This window comes from Triturus cristatus, chromosome 3_1 (assembly GCF_964204655.1).
Source record: "Triturus cristatus chromosome 3_1, aTriCri1.1, whole genome shotgun sequence".
Taxonomy (NCBI): domain Eukaryota; kingdom Metazoa; phylum Chordata; class Amphibia; order Caudata; family Salamandridae; genus Triturus; species Triturus cristatus.
In genome coordinates, this window is record NC_140583.1 from 511129712 (window position 1) to 511153138 (window position 23427).

Here is a 23427-nt window from a genome sequence, read left to right on the forward strand (position 1 = left end):
ATATTATGAGAAAGCCAATACCTAGGAAGGATAGGATCCTCCATCCCCAGGCTGACAACACGCTCCAGAGCCAACCGGACCAAGTCCAGGTGCCTGGATTCTGGTGTATCTGGCTTACAATCTTATGAAGACGAGTTATGGCCTTATATACTGATGGCGCATTTTGAGGAATGAAAATACAACAACTCGATCCGATGACTCTACAGGCTCCGCCCCTATCGGCTAGGATGACGTCAAGGACAAGACGATTTTGAAGAACAACAATCCGCATCGCAGACTGCTCCTCTGTTAAGTTGCCTAGGGCGGAAGTAGTTTCATTCACTACTGCTTCAAGGGTTCTAGTTAATCTACGTATCAGTTTACTATTAGTGACAACACCTATATAGGGAAAGAAACCTTTATTGAAATCTGTGTATTGTTCCCATGCCGTTTCAGTGTAGTCGACAATCGGGAGATCTCTCTGCGGTCTTTTGTGTACTAAATGGGTATTCCTATGATAATCAGGAGGGGCTAGGAAAACAGGTGGCAAAAGAAATGCAATGTAACAGGTACCATCCCAGTCTGGAGGTAAACGTATATATGCGGTATGACCACATATGAAGTAGGAATGACGGGAAGCTCTAAATGTAGACTTGCCTTGATCATTGAATTCTATCACAGTAGTGCATTTACTATGACCCATATATACTGAACCATTCTTTCTTATACATAGTTCTCCTTTAACTGGAAATACTGACATAGCAGGCAAGATAGGTGTAGCTCCGGATTCAACATTCAGAATCATGAGGTTAAGTGTAAAGTTACCTAATCCATATACTTCATTTTCTAGATCAGTTCCTGTTCTTTTGGGAAATCCCTCCTTGTTAAGGTAACAGACTTTAAGCAAAACTAAGTTCAGGTTTCCCCATACCCTGTTGTCTTGATAAACTACGGAATTTGAGCCTAAAGAGTTAATCAAACTAAACCATGCTCCACAGGAGCCATTGTGTGTGAATGGATACGGAAAGAGAGGCAGAACTCCCTTGTATTTCTGATAGGGAGGGAGTCGGCCACATATCCAACAGTTTGTTGCGTTACTGGTCTGATGGGAATGATGTAACATACTAATGAATGTGTTATTACGCAGCGCAAATCTATAGGACAACTCATGTGGAGGTAATTCACTAAAAGAATGTTCGGCAGTAACATTAAAAGCACGCTTGGAAATAGGGTAATATATATGCAACAATATACTAGCAGCAAGAATCAAAAAGCTTAGAAAGAACATAATCAACAATGTTACTACACAGTGACTACGAAGTGATTTACAGTATTCATGTTTCTTGAGCTGTTTCTGTCTATTTCTCTCTCTATTTCGGTCTAGAGGATACATGTCAGAGACAAATTCAACCGATTCACCTTGGAGAGGACTTAAACAATCAAATTGTCTGACTTGCTAGACCTTAGTTTCAGTTTATAAAGTTCTTTCTCTGATTTTTCAACCAGGGGGAGTTTTGAGTCAGTCTGTGAGGGAATGCAGGGTTGAAAGTTCAAGTCTGACGGTAATCCATGAAATTTTTTGATATGGCTCGAGTGCAACCACCCTTTACGTCCCTCAAGCTTTACGGCAGTCCTCGTGGTCAGTAAAACGAGCTTGGGCGTCTGCCAACGAGGCTCCAGCGGGCTCCTCCTGTCGAAGTTCCTCACAAGCACGAGATCTCCGGGAACCACTTCATGCGGCTTCACCTCAGTGTTATCGGGAAAAGCTGCAGCTACCTGTGAACGACAAGATTGTAGTGCAGACATCAAGGAAGCCAGGTAATCTGTCAGCATATTACAATCAACATCAGTGATTTTACGAGGTATAGGCGTCCCCCACATATTTGGTGGTCTACCGAAGATCACCTCATACGGGGATAGCCCTGTTCGAGAATGTGCTACCATTCTCATGTAAAAGAGCACAACTGGTAAGGCTACTATCCAGTCGACACCTTTTTCTCTACAGATTTTCGCAAGTCTAATTTTCAGAGTCTGATTATGACGCTCCACAAGACCTGCTGCCTCGGGATGCCGGACACAGTGGAATTTCCATTGATAACCTAACAAGAGTGAAACGTGTTTTATTAGCTCGGATGAGAACGGCTGACCGTTATCTGAATACACAGCACGGGGCAAACCATACCGTGGGAAAAATTCGCGAACCAGCTGCTTGGCAGTGGTCGGAGCAGTGTAATCTGAGACAGGGTAGGCTTCCGTCCAACGGGAAAGCGCACATACAACTACGAGGACATATTTGAATCCTCGACAACGTTCCATCTGGATATAATCCATCTGGAGGACTTCAAAAGGGTGATCGGGAGGTTGAAATCCACCTTGCTCTACAGGAATGCTTTTACCGGGATTGAACTGACAACAAATCATGCAGGTACGTACTTTCTGTTTAGCTGCTGCTCGCAAGTGTTTATTGAACCAAATATGTTGAATACTATCTAGCATAGCTTTTTCTCCTAGGTGTGCTGGACTATGTATTGTGTTAATAATAACTTGGACCATGGAATCGGGGAGAAACCATATAGATTTTCCCTTCGTCATCCATCCCTGATCTGTCTGGATCCCTCCTAGTTCAGTCCATTTCTTGATTTCCTCTGGTGTAGCATGTGTCTGTATGTCGATTACATCAAGGGCGGGATCCTTAACTGTCATGCAGTGTGTCGATGTCGGAACTATTGTCGTTGTCATGTCAGTTGCGTGATTCCGATTCTGAGCAGTCTGTTTAGCTGTTCGGTCGGCTAGGTCGTTACCCTGGGAAATGATATCAGTAACTTTTGTGTGGGCTTTACATTTCATAATAGATATCGCAGTAGGTAGATGTATTGCATCTAATAGAGCTTGAATGAGGGGACCGTGTTGAATGTTGGCACCGTGGGAAGTTAAATAACCTCTCTCTCGCCAAAGGACGCCGAAGTCATGGACGACTCCGAATGCATAACGTGAATCTGTGTATATGTTAACTTTCCTATTTTTGGCTTGAATACAGGCTTGTGTCAGAGCGATGAGCTCTGCTGCTTGAGCTGACAAGGTGTTAATACAATTTGTTTCAATAACTTCATTGTCTGTTGTGACGGCATAAGCGGCCACTAACTCTCCTGTACTTGTTCTCATGCATGAACCATCTACATACAACGTCAGGTCTGGACCTGGTAATGGAATATCTGTTAAGTCTTGTCTAGGTTTCGTCGTAATAGTAATGACTTCAATGCAATCATGTGTCAATGGGTCTGTTCCACTTAATGGCAAAAGTGTGGCAGGATTTAATGTACTACAACGTCTAATTTCTATGTGTGGCTGGAACAATGTCAATTCATAACCCGTCAGTCTTGCTATAGTCAAGTGTTGTGTTTGTGTCCGGTTCAAGAGAACCTCTACTGTGTGTGGTACTTGTACTGTCAATTGATGTCCCAATACTATGGCATCGCTTTGTCTGATCGCTAAAGCTGTTGCTGCGACTGATTTCAGGCACGCCGGAAGAGCTTGAGCTACTGGATCTAATGTGCTAGAAAAGTAAGCACACGGTTTGTGTGATCCTGCTTGTTCCTGAGTGAGTACTGACAAGGCAGTACCTTCGCGTTCTGTAACAAAGAGTGTAAACGGCTTACTGTAACATGGTGTAGCTAAAACAGGTGCTTGACATAAAGCTTTCTTTAAGCTTTCAAAAGCTTGTGTATGTTCCTGAGTCCAAGGGAGGACAGTCGATGTCGCTGCCTCCTGAGTTGTCAACTGAATGAGTGGTTTTGCTAAAAATGCATATTGGGAAATCCACTGCCTACAGTACGAAGTGAGGCCTATGAAGGCCCGTACCTCCTTTTGTGTCTTAGGTGTTGGCATGTTTATAATTAACTGAATGCGGTCAGGTGTGAGCTGTCTCCCCCCCTTGGACAGCAAGTGCCCAAGGTACACAACTTGCTGGACACAGAATTGTAGCTTTGAAGGGGACACCTTGTGTCCCTTGTCGGCCAGAAAATGTAAAACCGTCAGTGATGCTTTTTCACATTCGGGTTCGCTTCGAGCGGTGATCAGCAGATCATCGACATATTGAAGCAGGGCAGTGTTAACTGGCATGTGGATACTGTCAAGTTGTCTTTTCAGTGCTTGGCTATAGATGCTGGGGCTTTCTGTGAATCCTTGAGGTGCGCGTGTAAATTTGAAACTTCGTCCATTTAAACAGAATCCGAACAAATATTGGATTTCCGGATCGATTGGGACGCTAAAAAAGGCGTTCTTGAGGTCAATTACAGTAAAGAACGTTGCTTCGGAATCAATGGCTGTTAGTAATGAAGAGATATCTGGGACCACGGGGTATTGTGGTACAATGCATTTATTTAATTCGCGCAGATCAATAACTAATCTATATACTGGGGGTGCTTTCGGATCAGTTCGTTTAAGAATCGGAATAATCGGAGAATTACATATATTGGAGTCGGTTTCCACAACCACTCCTTGTGCAATGAGCTCGTCAATGATTTGCAGCAAAGCCACAACAGCATCTGGAGGTAACTTGTATTGTCGTATTCGTGGTAATACCACTCCTGTTTTGAGTGTGACTCGATATGGTGTAATGTGCATACATCCTACATCAGTGGGGCCTTGTGCCCATAAATGTGCAGGTAGATTCTGTAACCGGTGATCTATGTCTCTTGACACGTAGTGACCTTTAAAGTCACGCAAAAATAGTCGTACTCCTTCCGGAGAACAACATATTACAGCTCCTAGAGCTTTCAATGTCTTTATACCTAACAAGTTTTCTGGACATGATTTAGTAAGCAATAAGTCTGTAGTCCGGGTTAGTGGACCAACTGTAAATGGAAGCGGTTGCGATACTTCATTAATAATAGGCTTTCCTGAGAATCCAAGGGAAATATTCTGTGAGCCTGAGAGGGGTGCCCCTGGAACTTCGTTGTGACTTATAGTCGTTCTGCTTGCCCCTGTGTCAACTAAAAACTTTCTATCTTTCCCTAATACGTGACTGTGTACATAAGGTCCCTCTTGATCTACAGGTACCTCAATAAGGGGTAAGCCAACTTTCCTCTCTAGGCTGCCTCATGTGTATCGCTGATAATCTGGATAATCATTTTGTGCATACTGGTACATCTGTTGTGTCGTCGTTTGTGTTGCGGTAATAGGCTGTGGCTGTGATACTGGTACGGTTTGTACATTCGGAGATACTGGCTGTTGGATCTGATCCTGTCTAGTTGGATGCGGTCTCTCCTTGGTTTTACCCGTGGAGATATTGTGTTTCAGAACTGCACAATCGTTTATATAATGACCTGGCTGTTTACAATAGTTGCATGTCCCTTTTACAGGAACTGCGGAATTACTGGACTGTGTCGTACCCTTTTTATGACCGTCAGCTGGAACTGACTGAGCAACAAGCATTTTCATTTTCGTGTCTTTCATACGTCTTTGTTCATGTTCTTGTTCTTCTCTAATTCTATTGTGGTGATATTGTAACATTTGTAACATCTGTGACGGGGTGTTACCTTGCCAAGTACTCTCGAATTTCAATACTCTATTCTTAACTTGGGGCAGGGAATTTTCGACTAGTTTGGTCACAAACAGATGTGGATACGACTCGCTATTTGCTTTTATGCCACTATTAATACCAAAACATTTTTCAAATCGGGAATAAAAATCACTAGTGTCTTCGTCTTGTTTTTGTTTACAGGCTGAAATTGCACCCCAGTCTTCCTTTTTCGTAGTTAATAAACGAGGCAGTACTTGCACTAGTAATCCTGGTAATGCTGTAGTCTTTTCCCCAAGCCCTGAACCTGCAGCTCGGGCCCTTTCTTCGTTTTCTATTGCTGTCCAATCTATCTTTTGGTCTCCCACCTCCCATTCCTTTTCTTTAAGTTTCTCGTAAATACCGGCAGGCAATAATACTTTTAATATTTTCATAATGTCAGGGTAGGTATAATCTCCCATGAGTAACATGTCTTTTAATTCACGGTGGAAACCTGCTGGATCTTTGTCATGGCTGGGTACTACTTTTTTCATTTCCAATAATTCTATTTTAGTTATGGGCGTGTACACAAACACGCGTTTAAGAGTATTGTCTTCACCTTTGACTGGGTGCACTTCACGTAAGGGATTCTGTCTGTCTATGTGATACGTTTTTCTTTCCACGGTGGGAACTGAAACATGTTCTGGGCATACGAAGACAAGGTACTGGTGTCGATATTCTAGGATTTCTTTAATTAAATCAGTACCCGAACCTCTCCATTTATTCGTCAGTAATTCTATCAGGATATCAGGTAGGGGACCAGGATCAGAGTGTTGGCTTTTATATAATATAAGGAGGTGTTGAATCATGTATATACCAGCTAAACGCTGTTCGTCTGGTGTAAGATTCAGAAACGTGTGTGCTAACGCATCATCACTGTATTTCTCAGAACTGTCAGCCCATTGTACTGCTGACCTGGCTAATTCTTGTTCGTCCATAGAATCGAGCACATGGTACCCCCTTCGCTCTCGAAGTAATTTATCAGTAGCCTGGAATAAGTGTTCTGGGGTCCTAGGATTTGATATAACTGTTTGAAGAATTCTGTTACATCCTGGACGTGACGGACGTGTTGCATTATTAACAGATCTTCCTCTACCTACATAAGCTATCGTTTCTCTAGCTGGTAATTCTGATTGTCCTGTCGTTATTTCTGATTCTTCCTCCTCCTCTCCCTCTGATTCAGTTTTATCGTTCTCTACTCTTCTTTCATGTATTCGTTCTACTTCTTTCCTAATTTTTCGGCACATAACTTCTATACTCTTCTGTTTATCATGTCTTCCCTCTGATATATTCTGACCCCATCTGGTAAGCACTTGCATTTCTTCCTGATCTACCTCAGGCCTATCTCTGTTTCTGATCAGGCAGTTTATGAGGAATCGTAACAGTAATTTCTGTATATCCACTTTCTGGTATTCCATGGCCTCGCCAATGCTTTCAGAACCTTGTCCTGTTTGGACAAAGCGGTATATATTGTCTAGATGGGCAACCATTCCTGGTAGTGTCATTAAATAGATTGAAGCTCGTCGTATACGTAGTGATGACAGCAACATTCTGTCGTGTTTACCGGGCACTGGATCATATCTACAATCTGGAAGAGTTTCATTAAATATTTTGTGATTAGCTTGAGGTGTGCGTTGGAGTGCCAGATCCCTATAGGTCAATCTAGGCACTGGCGGGGGCGTAGTAAAACCTCCTGTCGCACCTCCTGAGGTGCCTAGTCCAAAAGGATTCATTAGATGTAAATTAGAGAGTGTGGATGCAGGAAGGACTGTAGAAACGGACGGAACGTTTGAAATGTGTGGGGGAGTTTGTTGCTGCGGAGGTGGAGGCGGATGATCTTGACGTTGAGCATCGTCAACAGGTGATGCGCGTTGATGCGCAACATTAACATATTCGGGGGCTACATCGTCTAAATAAGAAGAAAGGAAAATGTCCTTTGCGGTCTTGGGATGTGCTTTAATCGGAAGTAATGGAGGTGGCAGATCCTTTGGTACCTCCGGAGTGGCCTTAGGTAAACCCTCGGCCAGAAGAGGATACATACCATTCATAAGAGTGTTTCGTTGTCTGTCTACTTGTTCTGTTTTTACTCTGATACCTTCCTCAATTAATATGTTTTCTCGGGCTTTGTCTGACTTCCCCCTACCTTTCTCTTCCTTTCTGAACGCTTTCTCTGTGCGTCTATGCGATTCTTTGCGCCATAATTCGATGGCATCCTTCTGTGACTGTCTGGCTTTCTTTTTCCATAATAATTCTTCTATTCTCATGATGCAATCTGCATCCCATGTCCCAGCGACGGGCCATCTCTGATTCTCTGCTAAATCTTTGGTGTAGTCCACCCATAAATCGAGATATAATACGGCATCTAGGCCATGTTTGTGGTACATGAAGTACCCTGGAGTATCCCTAGGTGGAATGGGAACGGCTTCTTCGAGTATCCCTTTTCTAGTTTTTATCTGTCTTAATTTTGAAAAGAACGGCATCTTAAAACCTTGTTACTTGATTCTTACTCGAACTTTTAACACTTGGATTTGAACATAATTAGAACAATAAACACAACGATAAAAATTGAACAATCACTCATACCACGACATTTAAAACCTTATTAAAACATTTAAAACGAACAATGATAATTAGAATAAAACTAGCTAACTGCATAATACTCGATGTACTAGATAATACTGAATATACTAGATGTACTTACTAAACATAACAGATGTACTGCTGAACAGTACAGATACACTGCTAAAACAGTGCAGACCGGATCTGTGTACCCAAACCCGTCTTGACCGGCACAAACTAATGTGCACGTCTAAATGCGTCCCCAGCAACGGTACTCACCGGGAAGCACGGAACGGAACAGAAGGCCTCGGAAACTGGACTGGACTGGACCGGACTGAACTCGACTCGTGACATAGGTACTTCGGAAACTTCGGAACCTGGTGGGCCTCTGTATACCTCGGATCTTGCTCTCTCAGCTAGGCTCTGGTCGGGATCCTTCGCACTCCTCACCGCCTCGTCTGGGTGTTGATCGCAGCCTCAGTCACTCCCGCTTGGCCGGAGGGAGATACAGGAAATCCTGAGGTACGCGTAGTTGTCCGTCCAGCTGTGACAGGAGACCGGGCCTGCAACGCACCTCCGGCGCGTGAGATGGGGAAGGTGTCCCTGTTCGGGCGCCAATTATGTGGTAAATATTTAAATTACCTGTACTATTTTTTATGCGGTAAAGTCTAGTAAAAATAACTCAGTAAAAATAAGAGGCAGAATCCGTGGTATTAGAGGTTCTGAAAAGGACTTTATTCCTTACAAAGGAATTATGGTTCGAACCATGGCAATCATATTCCATCACCACGAAGGTTCAGGAAGGGATAGGCAATACATTATTGACAGGCAAACATATATATAGTAAAATGCATTTACAGTAAAGACAGATGCAGGAGGCGTAACAGCTGATAAGAAAGATAAGAATACACATACGTAATGAAAAAGGAGTTACAGTAGGCGTGAAAAAGGCGTATACTAGAAACGTCATTAAGATGATATCATAAGTGGGTGGAGTCATAAGAGAATCTTGCAATGTCAGCAGAAATACTTGGCAGAGATGCGCGCGCAGCCGCATGACGTGTGATTGACGTGTAACTAGAGGGTGAAAGGGACTTGACATTGAGCCCTTCATGAGGAGACAAAAGTCTGGGATGTCAAGACAACCTAATCCCAAATCGTATCTAATATCTGGTGTTTAAGGAACTGTATTATCTGGAAGGGAAGGTCTCTCAGGCAGAGTCTATTCTATACTGACTGCTAGTGTGGGTACAAGTGTCTACGTGTCTACATGAGATGCGTGGGGCATGGGCCTTCCATGGTAACAGGGGCTATGAATTACTTGCACGGAGGCGGTGAGGCCGGGCCCTTTGCTCTGTAGCTGAAAGGATGTTTACCTAAACTACTAGACAGGAATGTATTGGATGAGGAGCGGAGCAGATAACTTGAAGGCTGAATAGAGTTTTGGCAGGCAATCAGGCTGAGCCGGGCACCGTTAGCCGCGCAGGGAGTAGGACAAAGTTCATGGATACAGATGCGAATCCAGACTGTAGCTTTCAGAGGCAGAAGAGGCTCGACGGCAGAATTCAGGGCCTACTCGCCTGAACTGTAAAACGTGGAAAGTGAACCATATAAAGTCGGTGGCCAATCATACTTAGGAACGGAATATCCGACCCATTCATGGCGGATCTGAAAGAGGACATGTTGACGGTGGACGCACATGTATTTGCGTCTTCATAGCTGGAAGTGGAGGGAACATACATGTACTTGTAGCATGTACATGGAGCCGTTGGGGTCTAAGATAGGGGACATAACTGATCATAAAATTCATATTTCCTCACTTGGATGGAGGCACTCATAGACGGCTATGGCTAGGGGTCGCTTGCTGGTGGGTGGCAGACGCACTGGGTGCGTTGGTGGGGCCGTGCAGGAGGGACAAGCAGAGAGTTCAGGTCTGGGAGGGTTAGTGACGGAGGACGAGTGTCTGCTCACAGGTTTGAAGGCGTGTCGGGCCCTCTGCTTTCTGTGGCTGAATTGCATGATTTTGTTTAGTTGTGTCTAGAGATGTGTTTCTGTTCGTAGAGCCTCCCCCTGCACCCGAACAACTTGCACCCATAAGTGGATAATGTTTAGCTCTCAGTGAAATTAGGAGCGTCTCTCAGGTTTAGGGAATCCGGAAGGGTGAGGGTCTTCGAAAGCTGTAGCATTTCCTATTCCGGCACCCCTCACCCCCCACCAGGGCTCCTGTAACTTGATTCAAGATGCAGACCCTCTGAGGGGACACCTGTAGGAAACTTAGTGTCTCCAAGGTACAGCGGGTGGGTGTGAAGTCTGGTGATGGCGTACACTGACAGCGCTGTATTGACAGGCGATGCCAGTTATATAAACTGACACAGCCAGATGGACGAGCAATAGAACCAATACAAACCAAGGGATACTGGGCAAAACAAGAATTTGCAATGCAATAGGACTCGCATTTACGTGAGACCTATTGCATTGCAAACGGGTGGGCGGGGGGCAGGGAATGCAAAGGTACGAACAACGGGAGTGCTGGGGGGGCGAGAAGGCACGGACTGCGGGAGGGAGAAGGAGATAATAGTACTCAAAGTAAAGGGGTCAGGAGCCATGTAAGGATACAAATGACAACATGGCCATCATAGGGAGGGGCTAACAGGCCTATAAACCAATGGAAGGCAGCATTTAGTAAAGGACAAAAGCACGAGCCAATGAAAAAGATGGGTGGGGGAGTGGGCGTGGCTTCTCTCCCATACTCAACTACCCCAGATCAACCCCAGAGCAGCGCTTGCGCGCTGGCTCAGGGCTCGACCTAAAGAAAAGATTTTCAGAGAGTGACACAAAATTGAATATTAACATTTTATTTGTGGGCCTCTTCATCTCTTAAGCACCGCCACTAAGTCATTCCCTAATTTTCCTGGCTTACCTTGCCTTCGGGGAAGAGCCATGCTTTCCCTGGACAGAATAGCCCAATTTTCTTCAGCAGCCTTCACTTCCCTAGTTCACTACCCTCAATCGGAAAATAATATTTTTTGCCTTGTTAGGGCAAGGTTTATTTTCCACCTATAACGCTGAAAGGGTGGCTAGGGATACGTATTAGGAATAGAAAATGCTTTTTTTTCAGTTAAACAAGTATAAGGAATTTTAGACCACTAACTCATCTGTGAATTGTAATTTTTGGATCCCATTTATATGCTAAAACATGATGTGAGGTCTTGGAGAAAGAAAAATAAAAAAGAATGGGAAAGGGAATGAGTGACAAGCATGGCCAGACAACCCCAGAGCCCAATTGACATGGCCGAGAATTCTGCCCCAGGATGGCCAAAGTCCACACCTTGATACCAGACCATGCAGGGCACAGTTCCAGAAAATATCTGTGGCCTCTGGATACATAAGGACTGGGCACAGGGAATGGCCATAGCCCGTGCCCTGCACCGTGAGGCTTCCTAAAAGGCCTCAAAGCTATGAACGACGGGCTCCCGAAGTATATGAATTGAATACATGGTGTGGCTAAAGTCATTGGGCGAGTCAGAAATCAACACCTTAGTGGGATATTGGGGGTTGAAGGCTACCACCAGCAACTAGAGTCTTCTGGGCTTGTCTAAAAGCGGTGCTTCACAGGTTCTGAGGGTTGGGCAACTGAATACAGGGAGTGCCTGAAAGTCATAGCTTGGACTCAGAACTTACTTGACATTGGTGAATGGGTCCAATTTTTAATGTATGTTTAGCGGAGAACCCCTTTTTCAAGGCTCTGAATTTGTTACACTCACTAGGAGGCTCAATGATGGCAAATTAGGTTTTTGGGGGGCTGTTTTTGATCAAAGTCTGTCCCTGATGATATGATTCAATTGGAAGTTAATCTCATTCATAAATATGAGGTTGCTTTGGTATTATAAACAAGTACTATTGATTCCTTTACAGAAATATCTTCAAAAGCAAGTTACTCCGTTATTCCAGTATTTTAAACATGTAACCAGAAACTGGACAGTCCTCCCACATGGCTTGATGAATGAGTAAGTTCCCAGAATGTTCTGGTTTTCTTCTTTCTTTTTCACTACCCTCTGAATCTATAGTATCTGCAGTTTTATTAAATCATTTTATTCCGACTTTGGTAAAAGATTAGTATTATGAAATATTTTACATATTTGAGCTGATACAACGTGTTTAAGAAGGTTTGTTGAAGATTGTGAATTGTGGCAAAGTAAGCTAGAGACCTGCAAACAATAGTAAATAATGTTGCTACTTTCATTAGTGTTAATTCGTTGATATTGGAAATACATTACTGGGTTTTGTTGGGCTTCCAGCCAGCCAATGCCTACAGGAGTCCATCATTGTTAAAAGTAGAGACAAGCCACAACACAGAAGAAACCAACAACTGAAGACTTAACAATCAGCTGACAATCCATACAATGCCTGGGGGGGGTGTGAATCAATGAATGGTATTAATGCAAATTGAAGAAGAGTGAAAAGACAATACGAATAGTAATTTATGTCTCTATACTTAGCATTTTTGAGAAGTTCTCTTGTCCTGCCTGGTTGTGCTTAGATCAGATGGCAACTGCTTCACGGCAGAAACAATTGTTTATATGCAGATCATAGCCACAATTTAATGCCTCTTCAGGGGTAGTAAGCGCTATATAAATGTAAATGTATATTCATAATCAGAGCAATCTGAGAGCAAAGGATGAATGGAAACCGAAAAATCGTCTACGATCAAGTTCCAGCACTCTTCAGAAACCAATGTAAAATATGAAACTTTCCTAAAGGTAGTTTTATGGTGGCAAGTTTATTTTGAGTTTACTTGAATTAATACTGTTTTGGAATATAATCTGTTAACCTTCAGGAACGCAATTAGACATATAAATCAGAAAAACATACATGCATGTCAGCGAGCTTGCATTGCTTGCTGGTGGGTTTGGTTACTTTTTTTGGCACATATAAAGTTTTAAACGCCAGGAATGCAAGCCTCGGAGTGGCGCTTATTACAGTAGGAATTACAGACTCATGTAATAGGTAACACGAAGCTTATGTTTCGCGCGAATAAGAGTATGGCTGTGTTGTGTTTGAAATTAGTGGAAACAGCTGCACAATTAGCAAAAACAATAAACCCCAAATTACATTCATGTAGTTTCTGCTACAAGAGGAACACGGAAACACTATATTACACAGTTAGGGACCCAACAGGACCCTGAAAGGATAGAGAGGTCCTCACAAAAGATGAAGAAATGGCAGGTCCTCCCTATTATGTATATCCAAAGGTAATTAAGTGTCCCTTCTAAAAAATACATACAGCGTTTCTTTTAAAAGGTAAAGGGAACAAGGGGGGATTTTATTTCTTATCTAGTGGTTCTCTCTTCAGTGAAACTGACACTGAGAGTTCCTATGTCCAATCTATAACCTATTATTGTGGGTGGGAAGGGAAAAGAGACCCTTTTTTAAATATTTAGATCTCACTCTAATAGTGACATGCTTCATCATCGTGCTCACCTCAACTTCTAAAGGTCGGGTGAGCTCAACCATGTTTCAGGGAGCACTTATGAAAAGGTGTATGGGGAAGTATATTTAAAGATAAAATTCCTCACCCACTCCTAAAGTATCCTTTATTGGTGGAGTGGGATAGAAGGTAAAAACACCATAGTAGGGTATTTAGGATGTGACGGTCCTATGACACTAAACTAGACACCAACATGTTTCAGCCCTCTCTAGTGGTCTAGAAAATGGTCTTGGGCGTTTGTTAGGGTGAGAGGCAATGAGGTCACTTCCCCCAAAGACATGAGTGCACTATAGGTATGCAATTTGCATGTGGCACATTTAATAATTTTGTTAGACTAAGTCTAATACTCACCACTGTTTCTTGAGAGGAATTACCCCACGTTATCAGGGCCTCAGCTCCCTAGGGGGCATTAGGGGGAGGCCTTGTAGTCACACATTTGTCAAAGGTCCATCCCTGCTACAACCTACTTAGTGCTCTGCTCCCTGTAGGGGAACCCACAATATTGATGCCCATAATAATGGGTTGGTTATAGATTGGACATAGGAACTCTTGATGTCAGTTTCACTAACATGGAAACACAACATGTTACAAAACATAAGAATTACACACACAATTTCAAGGTTCAGGTTGGAAATAGGGTTGAAAAAGAGCTCCGCTTGACTTGGTGCAGAATAGAACACTGGCTCCAAGGTCAAAAACCATCTCACTTATTGGAGTGGATACAACTTTGCAATACACAGTAGTGGGCTTTTTAAGAAGACACCTCAGAAGAGGGAAGGAAAGGATGACATTTGAGTTATCGTGTGTGTACTTGGAATTTACTCTTCTAAATGTTTCCTTGACTCAGTCCAGTGTGGCAGGGCTGCTGCCAACGCCATGGTACCAGAAGGCCCTCTCTATTTACAGCATGGTTTCAATCCCAGTATTCTCCCGTACAGCATGAACAAGCAGTGTCCCTTAAGTGCTGTTTGAAAACACCCAATATATCAAACTTTTGTTCTTCAAAACTAAAAAGTAACAACCTATCTGAAATGCCACTGTTGACTGGGCCCATTCTGCAGGATCATTGAAGTACTGGGTATTTTAGACCCAGCGGTGCAGGGGCACACACCCTAAGACTTCTGGGTTCACCCTGTTCCAGACCTACAGAAACACAGAGTCTTCTGGGTGAAGTCAAAGATTCATTTATTGGCTGCAGACCAATTACAGGTATCCTAGAAGTACAACAGTGTGTATGTTCTCAGGAGACTGCTGAAAATCATAGAAACGGACTTCGCTTTAAATACCCTTTTTCTGGCCTCAAGCATACATTCCTAGGTTTTATGATACGGCCATTACATGTATACATTACAAACGAAAAAGCAGAGTCATGATGACCATCCCACATTCCAGTTCGGCCAGCCCACAATGATTTACACAACAAGGTTCAGATCCCACATTAGATGTAAACAGATCCCCCCAATAAACATGAGCATCTCCTGTTTTGGGAAACAAGTCATAAAGCAGGAACAGCCAGGTGCGAAAGAGGTTAGCCAGGGGCTTGTGTAGAATGAAAGGGTTTTATGACGGGTCAAGCCCTGATGCTAATCACAGGTGGAGAGAGGAAGGGGAGCTCGTGAGACCAGTTTGACCTGGGGCAGCAGAGCCAGCTGCCCAGGTCACAGAGAAGTCAGAGAAGAAGCCCATGTACTGTGAGGCCCGTATTTGCTCCATTATAGCCTATGTGAGGGCAATGACAAGATGGCCACTGCTTCCAAAATGGAACCCGCGTAGTGCAGCAGAATAACGTGTACACAGTGCATTCATAGCTAGAACGATAAGTAAAGCACTCGTACATGCCGCATTTACCATTTGCGGTTTGCTAATACCAAGATAGACAGGGGTAGGGCCCTGTTCCCTACGCGGTCCCGAATATTAAAGTACGACAGACCCTCCTTTTGCCCTTACATAGGCAATCACTATACTCATCTTAATCCGAGTCTAGGTCAATGTTCACGAAGTCATGGAGATGTTGCTGTAGCATCATCCTATTACTTAGTTCGTCCCTCGATACAGGTTTCCTTATACATAAGGTAGCACAGAGGCCACATATCGCAGGAGCACACTGTATGCACAGACAGAACAGGAAAAGAATGGCTAAGATCATTCCAATGACCATTAGAACTTTCCAACCCCAGGCAGATATCAGTTCCCAGAACCACCCCACCAGTGACCAATCTCCCTTATCCACGTGTATGGATTCAGATATTTTATGGAGTTTGGAGATGGCTTGATATACTGTTGGAGCGTTATCTGGTATGAAAATGCAGCAACTGGATTGGATGACCTTGCATACCCCACCGCGGTCTGCAAGAATAACGTCTAGAACCATGCGGTTCTGCAAAGTCATAAGGCGATCCGCTTGGAGCTCAGCTGTCAGATTACCAAGGGCACCAGCCGTTACCTTGACAGTGGATTCAACCACACGCGTCAGCTGTCTCAGGTTCCTACTATTGACCATAGGTCCCCAAAACGGCAGGAAACCCAAGAAGAAGTCTCCCGCTTCCTGACCGGCAGTATCCTCCTTACTAATCACGCCTCTCACAACTCTGGTCTTGTGATAGTCGGAGGCAGCAGTAAATGTAGGCGGTAGCAGATTCGCAATATAACATGTGCCCGAGAAATCAGGGGGCAACCATGTATATGCTCGGTCATTACAGATGAAATATGTACCCTTGGCAGTCAAAAACGCAGGGGAAAACTGTGACGGGAAAGTGTACGTTTCAGTACAGTCACTTCTTCCCAGTTGAGCTCTAGGATTCTGACCATTACCCTGTAAGCAGAACCGACCCATGTGGGGTATGACCCAGATTGGAGATGAGATTTTTCGCTGTCTTTCACCCAGACTAATACTATACCCCGTCGCGTTCCATCCTACATAAGGTCTCAGCTCTTCTTTGGGAATGGATGAGTATGCATCAATATCCCTACTCATATCGGCAATTCCTCTCACTAAGGCTTTATTATTTGTACCAGGTCTGATGGAACGCGGTTGGCGAGGGGAGTACGTATCTAGGGCATAGAGAAACATGGTCTGGAATGCCCATGACGATCCATTGTAACTATATGGCAGCACCAAATAAGGAATACCCTTGTTAATGGTATGTGGCATTAACCCACACACCCAGCAATTGGTCGTATTCATTACTAGTTGGTGCTGGTGCAAGAGCTGGATAAACGAGTTATTTACGAACTCTGATCGTCTGGTCTGTTCGTGCTCAGGCAAAGGGTGAAAAGAGTGAGAGGAGGCAGTAGAAAGAGGTATAGGCTGTTCAGTGGGTGCAATGGGCTTTTGAGCGGAGAAAAACACAAATCCTACAATAAACATAATTATACTACACAGTGTAAAAAGGCACAAAAAGACAAAACATTTACTTTTTACAATTCTACACATTCTGGCTTTAAAGTTCATTTCCTCAATCGGTCTCTCCATCTTAAAAAACTCCATCCTCTACTCGGGCCGCTCGCGGCGGATGAGTTTCTTCTGCTAAGGAGTACGCCTGTCAGTCCAGGGAAACGCCCTAGACCAACCAGAACCGTTGACCTAACGTCTTCGGCCTGTACCCCAAAGTCTTGGCACCGCGACCCTGCGGCAGAACCCGGATGGTGGTTCGAAAAACAAAAAATCAAGAAAGTCCTTCAGATGGGAGAGCCAAAAATGTCAAAAAGGAAATAGTAAGGAAATCTTTATTTGTCCATGAGCCTTGGTCTCAAATTATAACGGAGACGGCCAGGTGCTGTTTGGTCTTGGAACAAAAGTTCAGGCTCAGTGGTGTCCAGTCGATTTGATGGTGGCACAGCTTCCTGCAGAATATTGTCACTCTCTTGGACTGAAGCTGTGTCTCTTAGGCGTGCGTCACTGAATGGTACAAAACGAGGTACAGTGTCTGTCTCAGAGTCGGCGATACCTTCCTGGACCCACCGGTCATATGGCAGAGGCAAGGGGACTACCTTGCAGTGGGTACCATGGATCCAGTGCTTCCTCCCTTTTACTCGTACCGCTGATCTTGTCGACAGGAGCACAAGATGAGGGCCGATCCAGCGAGGCTCGTCGTTGCCCTTGCGCTGGAAATTCCGGACCAGGACCCACGAGCCAGGGTTGATAGGGTGTCCAGGAGGTTCAGAAGCTTGGGGAAGAGTATCATGTACCTGTTGGTGCAAAACACGCAGTTTAACAGTCAAATCATACAGGTAATCGAGCAGTACTGGATGCTCTATTTCGCTAAACTTCGTAGGCCTTGGCACACCCCATACGTTGGCCGGGCGGCCAAAGACTACCTCGTAAGGACTAAGTCCCACTCGTGAGTGTACCGTCATTCTGGTGGACAGGAGTGCTAAAGGCAGGGCGTCAGGCCATTTAAGACCGGTGCTCGCCTGGATTTTAGCCAGCTTGAGCTTTAAGGCTCCATTGTAGCGTTCTACTAGTCCAGCTGATTGGGGGTGATTTGCAGCGTGGAATTTCTGCCGGATACCTAAACCTTCACATACATTCTTCATCACTTTACCCACAAACTCACTTCCATTATCACACCACACCATTCTTGGCATTCCAAACCCGGGAAAGAACTCCTTCACAAGGGCTTTGGCTGTGGATAGGGCAGTGTTATCTTTCAGAGGATAAGCCTCTATCCATTTTGAGAAAGCACAAACAACCACCAGTACATATTTCAGGTTGTTGCATCTTTCCATATGAATAAAGTCCAGCTGCAAAACTTCGAATGGACATGATGGGGGCGCAAAGTGACCGGCTGGAGTTGGGGTTCCCCTACCAGGGTTGTACTTCAAGCATACCATGCAATTCTTGACCACATTCTCTGCACCTTTGGGAATCCCAGCATTCTGCCATACTGGAGCCAACAACTTACAAATACCTTTCGTACTGATATGTGCCATTCCATGTGCCATAATAACCACTGGAAGCACATATGCATCAGGCAACAACCATCGCTTATGTTCTGTCAGATCAATCCAACAACCATTCTCATCCAACTTACCCATACTTTCTCTCCACTTGCTTAACTCTTCCTCTGTGGCTTCAGCCTGAAGCGACTTCACACTCTCTATTGTGTTCTCACACATTCCCACATCATTAACCCATCTTGCGGGGCCTGCAACATACATTCTAGTCTTCACATTCTGTGCTGTTTCTTTCGCGGTCTCATCAGCAAACGCATTCCCACGTCCAACATCATCTGTGACTTTCCTGTGCGCACTGCATTTCATGATCGCAACTTGCAACGGTAGGGTCAGTGACTCAAGGAGATCATTCACCAACTTGCCATTCTGAATTTTAGCTCCATGTGACGTGAGGAACCCACGCTCCTTCCACAGTCGCCCAAAATTATGAGCCACGCCAAAGGCGTACTGGCTATCTGTGTATATATTCACTCTCATTCCTTCAGACAACACGCATGCTCTCGTGAGGGCGATTAGTTCTGCTGCTTGGGCCGAATTATGTGGCACTCGTGCAGTTTCCACGACCGTGTGTAAAGTCGTGATAGCATATGCAGCAGTCGTGTCACCATTAGGGAGCTTAAAACACGAACCATCCACCCATAAAGTACCATCACACTCAGTCAGGGGAGTATCTTTTAAATCTACTCTCCCTTTCGTCTCTTCTTCCGTTCTAAACAGACAATCATGTTGCTCAATCTCATCTGAGTCTGCTGTAATTGGCAATAACGTAGCTGGATTCAGCGTATTGCATCGCTTTATGTGTATGTGATTTGCTAACAGTGTGAGCTCGTAACCCGATAATCGTGCACTAGTCAAGTGTTGTGTCTTGGTCCTATTTAATAATGTGTCTACAGCGTGTGGAACCATAACGATCAATGTATTGTCCATTACCAGACCAGCAGATTGTCGGATAGACATTGCTGCAACAGCTGTCGCTCTCAGACAGCTTGGCAATGCCCTCGCTACAGGGTCCAAGGTGGATGAAAAATATGCGCATGGGCGCGGTCTGTCGCCAAAAGGCTGTGTTAACACTGACAACGCACATCCATCTTTCTCGTGAACATACAATGTAAAAGGCTTGCTATAGTCAGGAGTGCCCAACACAGGTGCTGAACACAATGCATTGCGCAATTCCACGAAACTTTTCTGGCACTCTTCAGACCATGGGATAGGATTCGGTGTGTCTTTGCATGTTAAGGCTAGTAAAGGTTTTGCCAACAAAGAAAAACTTGGTATCCAATGCCTACAGTATGAGGTAATGCCCAAGAAAGCACGCACTTCTCTCTGTGTTTTTGGCACACTCAACTGTGCAATGGCTTGAATTCTTTCTGGGGTCAGTCTCCTTCCCTCCTTCGACAAGAGATGACCTAAGTAGGTCACTTCTTGTTGACAATATTGCAGCTTAGAGAGAGACACCTTATGATGGAAAGCGGATAAATGGCGCAACAGTGACAATGTGGCTTCTTTACAGATCTTCTCAGTATCCGCGGCGATTAGTAAATCGTCCACGTACTGAATCAGGATAGCGCCACTAGGTAAAACCAGTGCATCAAGCTGCGCTTTCAAAGCTTGACTGTATATGGATGGACTCTCACAGTAGCCCTGGGGAGCGCGTTTGAAGCGGAAGCTTCGGCCTCCCAGACTAAAACCAAAAATGTCTCTGCTCTCCTTTGCAATTGGGATACTAAAGAAAGCATTCTTTAAATCGATCACTGAAAACCATGCAGCAGAGGCTGGAATCATCGTTAACAAGGCAGTTATATCAGGGACAACCGGAAACTGTGGCACAACAATCTTATTAACCTCTCTAAGATCAATCACAAATCTGTAAACAGGTGGCTGTGAAGGGTCCGTTCGTTTTAAGACAGGTAAAATCGGACTATTGCAAACGTTGCCTCTTGTCTCTTCAATCACACCCTTATTAATCAAGTCGCTGACAATGTCTAACAATGCTTTCTGGCCTTCATTAGAGATTTTGTACTGGGGAATACGTGGCAGTCTGACATTAGCCTTTAAAGTCACCACGTATGGCGGTATCTCCAAGAGGCCCACATCATTGGGACCAGTAGCCCAAAGGGCATCCGGAAGGGATGACAATTCAGGTGGCATTGTATTTTTAGACAAGTACATTGGGGAAATCACTTTCTTGCCTAATGTAAGTTGTACTCCTGAAGGAGAACAATACAATGTAGCGTGCAATCTTTTCAACAAATCTAATCCCAGCAAATTCTCACCACAACCTGTTGTTAGGATCAGGGGCGCTTTCAGCTCGCAAGGTCCAACAGAAAGTGACATGGGACTAGAAATCGGGTTCCTAACCGGGGCGCCAGAAAAACCTACTGAAACATTTATATCGCCAGACAAAGGTGCGCCAGGGAGTTTTGAATGCATGATTGAACTCTTTGCAGCACCAGTGTCTAGCAGAAAAGGCTCCGTTACATTTGCTGTAGTCACATCAACATACGGTCCACTCTGATCCACTGGCACTGAAACAACTCCCTCTCTCTGTCTATGGCTGTCCTAGTAATCATTATTTTCTGCATCGCCATCCTCCACATAATAATCATTATTGTAATACTGGGCTGTATTATTAGTCGCGTTGGCTTGCTGATCAAAACTATTAATGGCGCTTTGGGGCGGAAGAGGACGCGCGTTTTGGGGAACACTTCCACGCCCTCTGCCTCTAGGAGCTTGCTGACCACCCCTACCTCTAGCGCCAAACATATTACCGTTCCGCTGCATTAATTTAGGGCAACTGTATTTAAAATGACCTTCCTCTTTGCAGTATGAACATTGGTTGGGACCTACAGGGACACGTGGTTGATAATTCCCGTTCATTTGCTGATTGTTCTGAAACTGTTGGGGTTGGTGATAAACACCTTGGGGTTGCCTATAATTATTCTGACCTCCACGTGGCGGATAGGCCTGCTGTAAAAGGACCTTTGTCTTTAATTCCTTCGTTTTCTTTTCTGTCCTATCTTTCTCGTCTTTATCTCTATTTTCATAATACTGTGCAGTAGCCAGTATTTGCGCTGAAGAGGAAACAGCCCAAGAACTCTCTGAGTCTTTTAACTTTTTACACAGGTCAGGAAGTAAATTCTGCACAAACTTATCCACAAACAACCGTTGGCCACCCTCAGTACTCATATCCTGCCCACTGTGGTCAATAAACGTTTCTTCAAACCTGGTGAAGAAGTCTGACACTGTCTCATCTTTCTTCTGCTTACACGCAGATAACTTGTCCCAATTTACGCGCATCGCAGGCATTAGTGTCTTCATATACGTGATGATTCTACCAGGCAGTTCAGCTACTAAAGGCTCAGGTTTCGCGCCACCAGTTTGTCTATCATCAGCAGCAATAATGTTAGCCCATGTGTCCCCTAGCTCTGCATCGTGATCTGCATTACGAATTGACCCCCATAGTGGTTGTGGAACAACATTACCAAACAACATGTCTATGTCGGCCAGATTCATAACGCATGACCCTGCCGTCTGTGACAACTCTTTATAATAACCTGCTGGGTTTTTACGGGGATCAGGTAATGTCTGCTTAAGCGCTAACACCTCAGAGCGCTTCCACGGAACATGCACCCAAACACGTTGGAAATGCGCTGGCACAGCGGGGTTACCACCGGCAGCTGCAACTGCTTCCTTCCATACCGGGGGAACTTCTCTCATGGGGTATTGTCGCGCTTTTACCTTTTTTCCCACAAGGACATCTTGTTCAAACAATGACTGTTGACAATCATCATTCCTGAAGGACAATACGACCGCAACTGCTTTATCTATATCGCGGTCCACAATTATACCAGTTCCAAAATCAAACCTCACTCTACACAATTCCTGCGGGCTCGGATTTTTACCACTATCCTCCAATTCTTCACAGAGAAATTCGCACATTTTCTCAAACACATATCTTTGCTTTGGGGCATCCCACTGATGGAAAACGTTGACAACTGATTCCACATCATACAATGAAGGGAAAACAATCCATCTACGCGCCATGCTGTCTATTACCTTTTTCTCATCAGGGTTAGGCAATTGGCTACGCAATTGCTTACGCCGTAAACCAGGAGTCGCACCAGACGAATCAAAGAGAGGCGACATTAATGTAGTAACCACATTAGCTAAACGCTGTCGCGCTGAAGGAGAAGTTGAGGCGAAAACAGGGGGAAAAACAGAGGGAAGAAAAGAGGATGTAGAAACAGGTACTGGAGTGGTGCAAGGAAGAGTGTTAGGGAAGGCAGCTGCTGAATTAGGCAAAGTCGCAGGAAGTGCGGGGGCAGTTGGAAGCACAACTAGCGGCCCTTGAGAGGGTTGCGCTACATGGATAGGAGCCGGCTGCAAAGCAGCTGGCGGTTGCGGCAAGGCTTGCAGTATATTAACTGGAGGTGGCATATTCGCAAGCTGGGGAGGTGCTGTGGCATTTTGCGCATACGGGGGTGGCGAACTCAAAAAATGTGACATCAGGGGATCTTTCTCCTTTTCTTCTGACTCATTCTGCTTAGAGTGTGGTAAAGCTGGGTAACATTTGTCAATCCCTAACTTACGCTGCCTGTGCAATTGCTCATTCATCTGCTCCTCCTCATTGTCTTTAAATTGTACAGCTGCTTGCATTACTGTCATACCTCTCTCTCTTTTATTCTTTTTCGCTAGCTTAATTTCCTTCTGTTTGGCTTCCTTTCGCCATAAGCGGAAAGAGTCAAACATCGCCGGCCGGGCTTTCTTCTTAAACAATTTAATTTCCAAATTATCTAAAATGTCGGTATCGAAACTACCATTCTGGGGCCATTTTAAAACACCGTCTTTCCTGGTGTAGTGGATCCATACTTCATTATATGCAATGGGG

At 44.5% G+C, this 23427-nt stretch overlaps 1 protein-coding gene across 3 annotated transcripts in view; it reads left to right on the top strand.

The window, feature by feature from the left end:
• LOC146860504 (aminopeptidase Ey-like) overlaps positions 1–23427 on the top strand; it is a 724459-nt gene that overhangs the window by 539648 nt on the left and 161384 nt on the right. For all 3 annotated transcript variants that reach the window (XM_085644417.1, XM_085644415.1, XM_085644416.1), the window contains exon 16: positions 12011–12102. In XM_085644417.1, the coding sequence (XP_085500543.1) occupies positions 12011–12102 (92 nt within the window). The remainder of the gene's footprint in view (positions 1–12010; positions 12103–23427) is intronic.